At 55.1% G+C, this 14,299-nt stretch overlaps 2 protein-coding genes across 2 annotated transcripts; one reads left to right on the top strand and one right to left on the bottom strand.

Annotated features, from left to right (window-relative positions):
• Positions 1-716: 716 nt before the first annotated feature.
• On the bottom strand, positions 717-12,528 carry Insyn1 (inhibitory synaptic factor 1). The gene is made up of 3 exons (XM_050152013.1): positions 11,425-12,528; positions 10,285-11,002; positions 717-1,523 (listed from the first exon to the last, which is right to left on the bottom strand). Exons 2-3 carry the CDS (start codon positions 10,438-10,440, stop codon positions 804-806), a joined length of 876 nt encoding a protein of 291 aa, XP_050007970.1. The 5' UTR covers positions 10,441-11,002; positions 11,425-12,528; the 3' UTR covers positions 717-803.
• Positions 12,210-13,184, top strand: LOC126507508 (collagen alpha-1(X) chain-like). Its single transcript, XM_050152014.1, has 2 exons — positions 12,210-12,948; positions 13,078-13,184. The coding sequence occupies exon 1, from the start codon at positions 12,210-12,212 to the stop codon at positions 12,882-12,884; it is 675 nt and encodes a 224-aa protein (XP_050007971.1). The 3' UTR covers positions 12,885-12,948; positions 13,078-13,184.
• The last annotated feature ends 1,115 nt before the right edge of the window (positions 13,185-14,299 follow it).

Raw genomic sequence — 14,299 nt, 5'->3', positions numbered from 1 at the left:
TCAGCACAGTGGCCTGCAATAAAGGGAACAGTGACTAACATTATCACCCTCAGGACTTTTGGGTGCTGTTACTGGGGGGAGCAGTTACAGAGGAAGCTCTGTTGTTATTCAGGATGTATTAAGGTGAGCTAAGGGGCTGGGTGTGAAGAAGTAGGAGTCAGGTGGATACACTGGGTCCCCCTCCCTACCGCCTGCCTAGTGTGGATGATCAAGTACATCTGTATCTTGGTTCCCAGCTCTGTGATGGCTGCCATCACAATCCACAAACCTTGGAACCACTCAGAGAATTCTGAACTCCAGAGCTGAGACTGGGAGCTGAACCAGAGAGGATTGGGCTCTCAGATTTGCTCTGTGGCTGCCAGCCTCTCCCAGGGCAGGGTATCCCTCTCAGTGTTGCGGGCAATCCTAAAATGCACGGTGGGGGAGGGGTGTGAGGTGGGGCTGTCTCTCCACGGAGCTCTGAGCAGGAGGATGGAGTCCTTTGGGGGTTTTAAGTCCTTATATCCCTGCCCTGGGATACTCTTCTCTTAGCTTGTCTCTAGGACACGGCCCAGGCCAGCAGTCAGAGACCTCTGTGGTGCTGGGGGCTTGCAGTGGGCACAGCAGGGTTCAGCTCCCTTAGGACCCTGCCATCTGAAGGAGAGGGTAAACTCTGGACATCTGATTGTTTTACGATGAGCTTTCTTGAGGCTTTGGGGCCTGTGGGCCCGGATCCTTAGTATTTATGAATTTTATTATGACTGTTTGTTTAAATATATATATATATATATTTATAGCTCTATGCATTCCCCCCTCCCCAGCCCCTAGTTCTTGCCCTTGGTTTTCTGTTTGGTGGCCGTATAGGGCAGCACTGTCTGCGTGCTCTTGTCTGATACTGTCTGGGTGCTGCTGTTCCTTGTGACCCTCCGGGTCTGTTCTGGAGCCAACGTGGGGCCCAGGCGTCGGGTAGTCAACGGAGAGCGCCTGGTTTTTTGGGGGGCTGGGGAGGGCTTGAGGGGGCCTGTGTGTGGCTCCACGTGGGGCAGCTCTGGGGTCAGGCCTGCCTCCTCCTCCGCCTCCTCCTCCCCATCGCCCTCTTCATCATCACAGCACAGAGCGTGGTAGAGCACTTTGTCACTGAACCGCACCCTTTCCCTCGTCCCTGGGGTCCGCTGGGGTCCCTGACCCTTCGCAGGGCCAGCACTGAAGGCCTCTTCGCTGGAGGAATCTGGCGTCTCCACTCGCGGCCCGTTGGGGATGGGCAAACCACCATTCATGAGCTGGTAGTCAGGGCCGGTGCCTGGCCGTGGTGCCTCAGGGCCATCCACGGAGTCCGATGGGGTGGAGACGTCCAGGAAGGAACAGAACTCCCAGCTGTCTGAGAGGATATCGGCTGTCATGAAGTCCAGGTGGCCCGTGTCAAAGGGGCCGCCCACACCCGCCTTGTCACTGCTGGAGGTGCTGCTCACAGTGGCCGTGGTCCAGTCGTCTGGCTCCAGTTCAAAGTCAAAGTCAGAGGTGAGCTTGTCGATCTGACTCACCACCTGGCCAGGGAAGGGAGAGGAGGTGAGAGCGGCTGGGTGCGTGTGTGCCTCTGCCCCTGCCCTGGAGACCTCCTGGCAGGTGACTCTGGAAGACGGTGGCTGAACAGAAATCACAGGTTTGTTTGCACTGTTAAGAGCCCAAATTAGGGCTGAGAAGACAGCTCGGTTGGTAAAGAGCTTGCTGTGTAAGCATGAGGACTTGGGTTCGAGTCCTAGAACCCATCCAAAGCTGGATATGGTGGTGCATGCTTATAACCCTAGCCCCAGGGAAGTGGAGACAGGAGGATCCCTGGGGCTTTCTGGCCAGCCAGCCAAGCCTACTTGGCAAGTTCCAGGCCTGTGAGAGACTCAGTCTCAAACACACAAGGCCAGGTTGGACGAGGATGGACAGCTTGTGCTGTCCCCTGGAGGGAGGGGCACTGCCTCCCCCCAGGCACCCTGTTCATTCACACATTCTTCTCTCTCAACACAGCTGCCGTTTGTAGGGAGGACAGTGTCATGAACAGGGCTTATGCTTGTACTGATTGAGAGGGGGTCGGATAGAAGGGGTAGAGGGACTCCAGCAAGCCCGGGGGGCCTCCCGGCTGCTGACTCTATAACGTGGTAGCTGGACCGGAAGCCAGGAGAGAAAGAAGACCCTGCCCAGCCTCACTAAAGCCTTCCAGACCCATCAGTGAGTGACTCACTCAGGGATCTCTTTCCAACCCCGGGGACTGGAACAACAGGTGTGCGGCACTGGCTGAGTCACCCTCCCCGGCTACCCTCAAGCTCTGGAACCCCCACCTGCCTGCCTTGCCTTCCCTGCCTACTGATGAATGGAGAGCAATCTCAGCTTGTTGGGAAAAGGAAAAAAAGCCAGAATTCTTTGGGAAGCAATAAAGAGACCATCCGCCCTGGCCCGGGGATGATTATTAAAAACCACTCCATGGGGCAGGCAGCTCATCTGTGGAGGTCACTGTACCCTTCTCTGCCTGCCCGCCTCCCAGTGACCCAAAGGGAAGCCCTTGGCCTCTGAGCAGGTGGCTCTGCCTGCAGATATACACTTGCCTGTGGCTATCTGCACATATATCAGGGTAGAACGCTGCGAGAGAGGGAGGCAGACTAGGTGGAGGCCTACGTGGAGGACAGACATGAGGATGAAGAGAGCGGAGTCAGGCCAAGACTCAAACATAAAACAATAAAAAGCAGAGGGGGGACAAGTGTCTAAGACACAGAGACTCGGGGACAAAGATATCAGGAACTGTATTCAGCTCCCTGCATCTGGCTGGCATTATCTGCCTGGGCTCAGGGCGGTCAGTCAGTCAATAAGGTAACTAAGCAAGCCTTAACCTGATCTCATTTCCGGGAACTGCTAGCAAGAGCCGTTATTCCATGCATGGGGAAGGGTAGGTGGCAAGTGCCCTGAGGTAAAAGAGAAAGACGCTGCCTGCAACAGCTTCTGGGTCAGTGGGAGCTGGGCTCTAGTTGCAAGTGACCTGTCCCTATCCCTCTTAAGGTCTGTTTCTCTACCTCTGAGTGGGTGAATTGGTTTACTTCTAAGGGAGATTCTAGGAATCTGTGTCTGTAAGAGTCAGCATGGGAAAGTGTTTAGGTGGTGGCTGCCCTAAGTCAGGGATCGAAGAAATTCTTTGCTGAGGTCTGCAGCAAACTGGAGGAGTCAGGACACACGGGGACAGAAATTGGGCAAGTCACATAAGATTGCTGGAACTCAAAATCATTTGTCACTGAGTGCCTGGCCAAAATCATTAGAGCTTTGCAGGCAGCAGTACTGATGGTAGGAGGACTCAGGAGCCCGGGGGTCAAAGTGACATTTCATACCTCGGATGACCTACGACGACATATCAGGCTTTCTACTCTACACTCATGAGATCATAATGTTCCCAGTGGCTGCCTCTTGTTTTCAGAGGCACTAGCCTGGTAGCCTGGGTGCTGGGGCAACCTAAGAAGGGGAAAAACTGTCCTCAGCTGCTACAGCCCCAGGCTAGGGGCGCCAGGAGGAAGCTGGAGTTGAGATCTCACAGACTCAGCAGAGACCAGGCTGAGCAGAGCTTTCTGGCTTCCAAAAGCTCAGTAGGAATGAGCACTGTCAGGCCCCAGGCCTAAGGGATAGATAGCAGGGATATCCCAGGCATGCCCAACAGGAGCCTAGAAGCTTGGGAGGCCAGACGTGTTCCTTCCACTGAGGAAGCCCTGGCTAGCCTGTTCTAGAGGCCTTCTCATTGGGTCCCTTCCCTTCTTCTTTAGCATCCTCCTTTGGTTCTGCACAGGATGTGGAGGAAGAGCGAAGGAGCGGGTTTCTGGGTCTCACGTCTGCCCCCTCCTGGCAGTGGAACTGAAGGCAGGTGATAATTCACTTCCCAGCTGTGGTCTCTAACTCTGACACCCCTCTCCTTGTCCAGGGAGATGAAGATGGAAGAGATATCACTGTATTTTAAACTACAGTGTCAGGACAGCCAAACCTGTCCATACCTGGGCTCTGAAGCCGATGCTGGACTCCAACCCTGACTTCACTACTTATGGGCTGTGCAGCCTTAACCAAGTTACTCTGCCTTTAGCCTCTGCTTCTTCATCAGAGAATTCTCTCTGCTTGAGAGCCACGGTGATGACTGAACCTAATGCCCCCAGGAAAGCACGCAGAACAGTGAGAAGAGCAGCATCTATCTCACACCAGTGAGCGTAAGCACACACCCAGGCCCAAGAGCAGATGGGAGACAGGTTTTCACCTAAGGAATGCCGCACTGATGGGCAGCTTTCGATACCTGTTCAAAATGATGCCAGGATATGGTAGGTGTGCCTTCCGTGGCCCCATGTGCCAATACTGCCCATTTTGCCTGAAGTGTGGGTGTGTCCATTCAGAACAGAACTTGAAGGGGCCCCATGAGGCCTGAGGCTGTGAGGCTCACAGGCAGCTCTGGTTTCCCAGTGACTTGATAAATGACAGAAGTGAGAGCGAGAAAGAGAAGCCATGTGCCCACAGTGTCCAGCTTCTGTGTAGGGCCGTGATCAGCTCATAAACCCGCTAATCCTTCCCTGGTGTCTAGTTTCACAGGTCAATGTGCAGAGCAAGTATGGTACAGGCCCGTGCTACCTGCCTCTCTGCTCTGGCTGTCTTGAAATCTGTGATTTCTCTCCGAGATTTAATAATCATTTTGCCTACATGTAATTTGGGATTGTCTTGGAGTGCAGAGAAATAATTATATACACAGAAGAAAAGAGGGGGAGAAAGGAGAAAGAACCAGGAAAATCTCTAAGATGGGGGGGGTAACTAGAGAGACACTACCTGTGCTATTGCGCTTGCAGACAGGGAAACTGAGGCCCAGCACCTGGAAAGAGCTGAGTTAAAGCCTGAAGTGGAGTCCTGACTCCTGGGACTGGCGTCTTATAAACAAGACTAATCTGTTTCAGAGGGGCCAAGAGTGAGTGCCTGGGAGGGAGGGCAGGGCTGAGCCAGAACCTAACTCCTGTTCCAAGAGTGTCGCCAGCCTCTGTCTTGATCTCAGCCTTGCCCACCAACAGGAACTTCCCACCAGTGCCTGCTCCATGCTCTGCAACAGATTTCCCGATCAGCATCAGGACCACATCACCCCTCTGCCTCCAACCCTTCCCTGTTTCCCAAACTTCTGAGCCTTCCAAACGCCACCCCCTTTCCCCTCCAGCAAGTGGCCTCCCCCTCATCTCTCTGCACATTTTACAGAGCTGGAGCTCCAGCTGCCACTGGGCTCACCTGGTGTGCCCTCCCTCCCACCATCCATCCTCACTTCCTCGAAGAACCCAGCTGAGGGCGATGTTGGTCACAGCTATACTTCTATGCATGTATGTTGTGATGCAGTTGATGTCAGCCTCCCTACTAGACAGTCACCCTAAGAGAGGGCAAGGCTGGGTCTGTTTCATCTACTATTGTGGCCCAGATTCTGGCCCACTCTATAAACACAGCTACAGATCACCTGAAAGAAGCCTGGGAGGCCTCTTTGTTACAGACCTGGACCACCAACACTGGCTGAACTCCATTCAGATGAATGCATGCATACATGCTTGTGTCGAGTGCGTGCGTGTATACATGAGCACATGTGTGCATATGTGCGTGTGTGCATGAATGGGTGCACATCCCCTGAGGCCCAACAGCCAGTGCTGAGGGACCCAGAGTCCCAGATCCAGTGTTCCCTCTCCTTCCTTCCCTCTTTCTTAACTCCCTGGGCAGCTGGTTACATAACTGGGGATCCTGCATTATTTATGACCACTGATTATTTTTTAATTCTGTGATTACATTGTTTATTATCTTCCTGGGGGGCTGTGGCATTGGGGAGATGGGGAGTGAGCTGACCATGATTCATGGCTCTCATCCTGCAATTTGGCCTAATTGGCTAGGGAGCCTCTATGAATCTGTCCAGAGGAGGAGAAGGCAAAGGGAAAAGGGAGGAAAGGAAGGCATGAAAAAAAAATAATAAGGAAAAAAATCCACCCAAGTTGTACTGAGCTGCGGGTACCGAGCTGACCCACTTTGGTGCAACCCTGTGGTCCCCAGATTTTCCTGCTCCAGCTGCTTCCTGGTAGGCCACACTTACTTAGCTCTTACTAGCAAGGTCTGTGGCTTTCCCTGCCACCTTTACACATGGAACCTGGCTGATGGACAGCTGGGAAACAGGCTGCCACAGAGCCTGATTTCTATGCAAACCAGGTTGCAGGACCCTCCACCGCCACCTCAGTCCGTGAACAGGCTGTGCCTACCCCTTTCTCCTGAGGTTTTTGGCATATAGAGGTGACAGCGTCTTTAAGTTAGATTCTAGTCGAGACTCACTGATGATGCGGGGGTACAGAGGTTCAATAAAGGATCACTTCTGAACCCCTATGGACCAGGAAGAAACAAGTACATGTTCAAGGGGAGCTCAAAATCTGATGGGCCAAGGATGAGGAACCTTCACCATGCCTGTGGGAGCTGAGTCTGTGGGCAGCAGTGGGAACGGTAGGAAGGCAGTTTCGTCAGAAACGTAACCAAGATGTATTAAAAGTGTGTGGGCTTCTCACTTTCAGCAAACTTGAGTTCCACACTCGGATGCACAGGCTCCATGGGACACCCTCCCTTGCCCCACCCCTAGACCCCTGTCCCTCTCTGCTCCACTTTCTACTGGCTTCCTGATGATCCGGCACACTTCCTCCTCAAGACCCTGGTATCACAGCTCCCACCGCCTGCAATGCTCTTCCCCCCAGATGCGTGCTGACCTCGTCCCTCATTTCTATGCATCTCGGCTCTAAAACCACTCTAGAGGAGCCCCTTAGTGCTACCTCCATCCCTGCAGTACTCTCTGGGCAGGGGACGGACTACCTTTCTGCAGGCGACCTATTAGAGATTTCTACCAAGCAGCCAGGATCTGGCCCCCATCCCCATGCTTTTGGCTAAAAAGCTTATGTGACTCTAGAAAACAAGGCTGTGCAGGGAAGTGCTAGACTCATTCAGTAACAATACCTCGTGGGTGGCAGAGCCCGAGCTCTATGGGAGAACGGTTGCCTCACATGTATTAGGACCTAGGTTTGCAAAGCAAAAACAAAACAAAAAGGATATGGAGCTGGCTTTGTGTATAAAAGAGAGCATAGAATGAGTTGGTATCTTCCTCTTACAGATGAGCCAACTGAAGCACAGAGAAGCAAAGTAACTTTCCTAAGTTCACACAGCTCGGGAGACAGCTGTACTAAGGACTGAACCAGAAATCTCTGGCTGCCTGGCATGTGCTCCTTTCCCTTGGGATGGTCTATGTCTCTAACTGAGATCCATGGAATCCGGGGAGCTTAGGGAGCCTGCTGTGATTGGCCTGGCATCCTGTGGTATTGGGGAGCCTGGGAGAAATGAGGGCTAATTAATGTCTGACTGTCATGCCGCATCCCTGGGCAGCTCAGCTTCAGCTTTCACAGTGTGTTTGCCATCCTTACCTCCCTTTGTCCCCACCCCCGACCCAGGGAGCTGAAGTGCGGGCTGGGAGGATGGGGAGAGGGAACTCCAAATCCTCTGGAAGTGTGAGAAAGTATCGGCCCTCCTCCTTCATGCGAAGCTTCCAAAAACATTGCAGCATCACTGGAAGGGATAACTCCTCCTCATCCTCCCCATCCACAGCCCCATTCAGAGAGGAGCAAAGGGAGACTCAGGGAGCCCTAGGCTTTGGTGGTTTTCATTTTCTGGTTAGTTTCAGGCTTTGAGCTCAGGAGTGTGTGTGTGTGTGTGTGTGTGTGTGTGTGTGTGTTTGGGGTGTCTTCTGGGATCAGAGGTGTCAGGCAGGGGGAGGATGGTGAAGGGAGGACAGAGAATGGCAGAGCCTGCTCTTTGCTGCCTAGCTCCTTCAACAAGGTTCCTGAACAGCATCCCTGCCAACCCTGTGTGTAACTCTAGTCTCCATACTAAAGAATTTGGTCTGAGCTGGCGGGACCGAGCAGGTGCTGCCCAGGGAGTCGGGTATGATGCGGGAATAGGGGCTTGTTCACTTTACCATGGGCCTCCCCATAGCCCTGATGGCGAAACACCACAAAGGGCCTGAGTGGAGAGAGACAGATCAGCTTTATGTCCTTCTGAAGGACCTAGAGCTACATCACAAGTTTGAAGCGAGGACCTGATATCCACAGATACTCCTGTCCCCAACAAACCCCAGCCCAGAGAAAGTTGGTTATGACAGCTCTTCTGCTCGGGTCTCCCTTCCTCTCTGTCTATCACCCTATGTACACATCCCCTTTCTGGGGGACTAGGGAGCTCTGAGGCTCAACCCCCCACCCAGCTGGGTACCATTGGCAGCGGGCAGGCAGTGGCATACGGGGTAGACTCTGGTTTCCATAGCAACCTGCCAAAGTCTTGGGTGGAGACACATGGCCTACAGATGTGGGGGAGGGGACTCATCACTTTCTCCTGGTTCAGACCTCTGGTGTGTGCAGACTGTCACCTGGAGCTCTGGGGTGAGAGGCGCGGGAATCAGTGAGTATGAAAGAAAAGATGGGGGCATTTAAAAGCTCCACAAATTAACCCTGGCACTTGGGCGTCAAATCACAAGCATCAAGCATCTTTGGAAGCTCCTGTCAAAATGCTGAGATTACACAATAGCCCACCTGCTGAAGCTTCAAATAGGCACTGGGAATCTTGAGTTCCAGACTCAATTCTGTCATGGGTGGGTTGTGTAGCCTTGGGTAAGCCCCTATTCCTCTCCGGACCCCAGTTTCTTCCACAGGAAGTGGACAGGGTTTGCGTGGACTACTTGTGAGATCCCTTTAAGTTCTGGATCATTATGCCAAGGGAGAAGAGGCAAAGGCCTGCCCCACTGGGAGTTGTACCAAGGCTGACTTCCAGGATTATGCACAATACCAGCTCTGGTTGGGTCCCATGATCCTGCCTGAGGCCAAGACTTTGGATAGTTCTCAAGGCCCCTATTAAACCACAGAGGATCCAGAATAAGACAGGGCAGGAGAGGACAACCTAATACTTTGGACTCATGAGGTCAGAGGAAGGGGTGTTCAGGGACCTGTGGCCTTTGGTTTCCAAATTGTATTATGGAGTCCAGACCATACCAGCCTAGCATACGGGCAGGAGCACCACCACCTCTGCCTGCCTGAAACGTCCACCATCCCCACATCTGGAGACAGGACCCCCTGGCAGGTCTCATGAGGCAGACCTTGGACCCTCAAGGTCTACTCTAACAGGCCTGGCATCTCTGTCACCCTCCAAGTCACAGCTCTCTTCAAAGAAGGAGCCCCTCTCCATGCCTTGAATTCAGGCCAGGGTGGAAAGCCACACTGCTCACAGCCTGCCCCATCTCCATAGCCTTCTACAGCCCTCTCTCCCGGGATACGCAGCTGGTGGGGAAGCTGGGGCTCATAACTCAGAATGATCCATTCTGCTTCTGTCTCTGCAGGGGCCCTGGTTACAAGGAGTTGGAAGTTGCCTAAAGCCCACCTGGCTGTTGAAATGGGACCCAGCGGGCAAATTCAGGCCAGCGGCTCAGAACGCTGGTCATGCATTTTGGACTTGAACACTGCCCAGGGGGCAGGGTGGAAGACATGTGTACCTCATTACTCCAGCAATGTGGGAAGCAGTAATTAAACTGGGCTCCGATTAGAAAGCCAGAGAGGGCTTCTTGGTGACTTTCTGGTCTTTGCAAAAACCATCCAGAAGCATGCCTTGGGGGGGGGGTCACATATGCATAAAAGAGCTCTTCTTCAGTGTACAGGACCTCTGATCCCCCCACATTTTCCAGCCATATCCTCATCCTAAGACAGGGAGGCCACAACTGCTTGTAACCCCTCTCCCCTTTTGGAAATTAAGGTTTGGAGTATCTGTGTGGCCCTGGAAGCAATACTTTTCGAGCTGGGCCTCAAGCAGCGGGGATCAGTTAAGGTGAGCCATCCACATGCTCCTAGAGCCCTTGCTTAGAGTCTGGGAGGTAAGTAGTGGGGTCAAAGGACAGTTTGGGTTTTAGAAGAATGTGTCCCACTAAGAGTGGAGAGGGGCAGATTTAGTCCTCATTGGGCACCCTGAGTGCTAACTATGGAGCTGGGCCCATTGGCACCTGCTCAAACAGTCACCACCACACGAAGGCCCCACCAGCTCTGGGGACAGTGATTTTTAGCAAAACAGACTTGAAGAAAGAATGAGAAGGGTGGGCCTCTGTGGAATATGCCATGTGCACATAGCATTGCACACGCAAACACACATACATGTTTTGATGCTGAGCCCAGCCAGACAGGGCTGAGGTCTGTGTGCCCCCATCCCTCCCCACCCCTGCCTCTCACTCACCTCCCTCAGCTCCTTAGCCACTTCTTTGAGTTCCTTCAGGATGCCTTCAAGTTGCCCGATGACCATCTTCATACGCTGTCGAATCCGCTCTCTCTCTCCACCACTGTTGGGGTTGTCACTGGGCTGCCCGAGGTCTGGGGCACCCCGAATGTTCATCCTTCACCACGTGGCCGCAAGCCTGCCCATACTCGCCCCAGCGGGGCACACGCTTTGCCTGCCTCCACGGAGCCTCCCTCGGCCGGGCAGAGCTCCACATTTTAACGGCCCCCCAGCCTACCCTGGCCTTGGGCGGCCCTCACCCAGCCCCTGCAGCCTGCCACTCGACCTACTCTGCCTCTGGGTGGGGGATGGAGCACCCAGAGGGAGACAGAGTCTGATGGGGGGGGGTCAAGGTGAGGACACAAGAGGGCAAGGGGAGGGACCTTAGGGCCCAAGAACAGCTTCCAGGACTTGAAGAGCCTGTGGTGTACAAAGCTGATCTTTGCCTGAATCTGGGTGTGGAGGCAGGGGGATGATTCTGCAAGGACTAGGGTAAGAGATGCCCTTGGGATGGGGGAAGGCAGCAATCCCCTCGCAACTCCTAGGCAGTTATAAAGGCAGAGGTCTCTAGACGCAGCTGAACCTGCAAAGGGACGGTGGTCAGGGTCTTCCAGATGTGGAGGGGGCTCCAGATGTGAACAGCGCTGGAGAGGGACCTGGATTGGAGGAGGGCAGCCCCCTGCAGAAAGAGCGAGCCTGGCGTCAGCCCTCCCAGGCTGCTGCACCAGCCTGCTGCTGCTGCCTCCCTCTTCTCCCTTGCCTGCACCCTCCTTCCTCGCTGGAGATTTATTTATTTATTTTTGTTTGTGGGGAGGGATGGTGGAGGCAGATGGTTTCTAGCGCACCCCTCTTCTATAGGAAGAGCGGAGGAGCCCCTGGTTTAGAGGCATAAGTCTTCAGCCTCCTCTGGGGCACTCTAGCTATGATCGTTTCTACCCCCCCCCCCCCCCAAGCCACCAACCAAGCTTAGCCAGACTGGTTCAGCACAGGGCCTCTCCAGTCCTCCATCCTTCTTTCAATGCCCACAGGGTGCCCTCCTTCCCAGCGGACTCTTCCTCCCCCAGCCCCGCCTTCCCTCGGAAGCTGGACTCCCCGACTTACAGAGGATGGGGGCACCGGTCTTTCCTCCAAGCAGCGTCGGGGGCCGAGCCCCAAGACGAGGTTGGGGGCCCCCAAGGCTCCCCTAGGGCGGACTTCTCTCTCTGGACCCTTCGGCTCCTGGCCTCAGGAAGGTCCTACGAGCTGTGACCGGAGACATCTGGGCGGTGGGAGGGGGCGGGGCCTCTGCACTCCGGGGAAGGGGGCAGGAAAAATCTCCCACCACGCCCGCCAGGCTCCGGGTTGCAAGGGTCCGGTGGGCTCGGGGGCCCCGAGGCCACAGGTGACCCGGGCCGAGGAGACGCCGGTCCGGTCCGGGCGACTGAGCCAAAGTCGGAGGGCTGGGGAGGGCGCCGGGATCCCCTCAGCCCACGCCCGGCATTCCCCGGGCTCCGCAGGGTTCTCGATTCTCTCTGTCCAGTCCAGTTCGGCGGGTCTGGGGCCCCTCCGGGGTCTGTCCTGCCCCTGGCTTGCCTTGCCCTTTTCGAGCTGGCACTGACAGGCGTCCGAGGTGCACTCAGTCAGGACCCAGAATGTCTGTGCTCCGGCCCGGGCGGCGTCCGGAGCGGCCGGAGAACCCGCTCAGCCTAGCCGGCAGTCGTCTCGATCCACGATGAGGAAAGTCCGGATTCCTTCGAGTCCCGGGGGAGGGGCGGCGGCGGTGGTCTGGGGGACCGGTGTCCAGCACTGCCGAGATGAGCGCACGAGGTCTAGGGATCTCGGCACGGCGGGGCTGAGCAGAAGAAGCAAAGGGAAGCAGAGGGGGTGAGCGAGGCACCAGGGAGGCGATGGAGGAGGCGCGGCGGGCCCGGCCGGGCACACGGGGCGCGCAGCCTCCGCTAGGCTCCACCGCCTCCTGCGCGCTCGCTCACGGCTCCGCGCCTCGCGGCCCCGAGCGCCCGGTGGCTGCCGATGGGGCAAAGGAGGGACCGAGGCGGCTCGGGCCTCTCTCCCGGGCTGCCTCGCTTTCGCCCTACTCTGCGCTACCCTCCCGGCTCCGCGGGCCTGGCGGGTTTCCCCCGAGCGCCGCCGCGCCCCGCCGGACTGGCCGCCCGGGCGGGCGCTGGCTCCCTCAAAGGCCGCCGGGCTCGCGCGGCTCCGCTCGCTTCGGCGCTGGCAGGGAAGGGGCCGGCCCCGCGCGCCGGGAGGGAGCTTTTAAAGCGACACACACGCCTCCCAGCGCCCGGAGCCGAGCGCGCGAGCCGGGGGGTCTCGCCACCCCAGGGTGCCGGAAGAACTGGGCGCTGGCGGGGCTGGAGGAGGGCTTAGCCTGGTTGCCGCCCGCAGCCTGGGGCACACGGAGCCCGGGACTTGACTCCAAGTTCCCTCTCCTCTCTTTCACACAATCTCTTGGCCCTCCTTCGCCCACTGCGGTGCGCCCCGGGCTTCCCCTTCAGTCTCTTTCCCTCCTCTGCCATCATTCCTCACCGCAAACTGCCCCAAATCTTGTGTCAGTTCAGTAAATAGAATCCAACCAACCTTTACTGAACGCCTATTTGTGTGTCACACCCTGGTTGAGAGGAAGGGGTTGGTAAATACTGTTTTTGTTTGTTTGTTTGTTTTTGGTGGTTCGGTTCCCCTTGTTCTTCATCCAAGTTCTCAACAGTTTTTTGTTTATTTGTTTTGTTTTGTTGGTTTTGTTGTTGTTTCTTTCAGGGCCTTCAGCGGGCCTTGATCCCTACTAGCTCTGCTGAGGAAGAAAAGTAACCCAAGAGGGCATTCTTGAGCAAACCGAAGGGTGGTGCATGCAGAACACAGGCAAGTTCTAGAAGCTTTGGTAACGTGGCAGGTATGGGGTGCTGAGTAAGAAGCACAGGCCAGCCCCTCGTCCCCCACCCCTAAAGGGTTTTCCCAGGAAAGCAGTCCTTGAGCTGAATCTTAACAGAGAAGTAGGAGTCTGGGTGACTGTGACCTGGGAGAAGAGGGCATCAGCTACCCAAGGGGGAAGGTGGGTGGAAAAAAGGGCTCAGGAGAGGCTGAGTCAATGGTTGTTGTATATCTGGGTGGTCTGGCATGAAGAGCAGAAGTTTAGGCCATGCAGAGAAGGAAAATAGATCTCTGTTCTTAGAAGGGCTGGGGCTTGACAGTGCTGGGCTTGTGGTCGTGGGTTTGGCTCATCCTCAGAGAAGGTTAGCTGTGCAGAAGAAACGTTAGCAGCTTCAGAACCAGGCTGGTGGCTTGGAAGAGCCCAGGAGTGAGAAAGGGAAGTAGCAATCAGGGAGGTAGGAACAGAGCCCAGGGAATGGAGTTGTGGACCCTTCATAGAGAGGCTCTGAGCTCCCCAGCACAGAGAGGCTGGACACAACAGTGTCAAAGATGAGAAGGCAGGAAGGAAAGTGTTGTTTGGCCTTCACAGTTAGGAGGCAATTGGTGACTGGCAGGGACAATTTGCTCTGTGTGTAGGTGGGTGAGTAGGGAATGACAAGATCCAAATTGTTGGGATTTAAGACTGAATGGCTGGTGAGGAAGACATTTCAAAAGGTGGACAGACAGGAAGTCGAGGCCCTTAATCAAAGAGGCAGGGAGGGCTGGGAACTGGATGGAATTTTAAGGTGGTTCAAGGGATCCAGGTTTCAGTACAGTTATGGTGGTATAGGTATTAATAGTTTAACTTGGCCTCTGAGTCCTCTCAGAGATTATATTATGTTCCCATATAAAAAAGCACCAAGAAGTTCCTCCTCTATTGCCTTTTGATGGTACCTAGCTGTCTGGGCTGGGGACAGGTTCACCCAAGAGGTAAGCTTAAATTTGTGACAAACTGCACTCAGTAGCACAAGGACATTTTATCTAGAGTCCATTGAGTCCAGAGTCAATACATCAAGACCATGGCATGGAAGTCACACAGTCCCAACCCTGCGTCTACAGAAGCTATGATGCT

This window comes from Alexandromys fortis, unplaced genomic scaffold, assembly GCF_014885135.2.
Source record: "Alexandromys fortis isolate MF-2015 unplaced genomic scaffold, M_Fortis_MF-2015_v1.1 scaffold_70, whole genome shotgun sequence".
NCBI lineage: Eukaryota > Metazoa > Chordata > Mammalia > Rodentia > Cricetidae > Alexandromys > Alexandromys fortis.
This window is presented reverse-complemented; position numbering and strand designations above follow the sequence as displayed.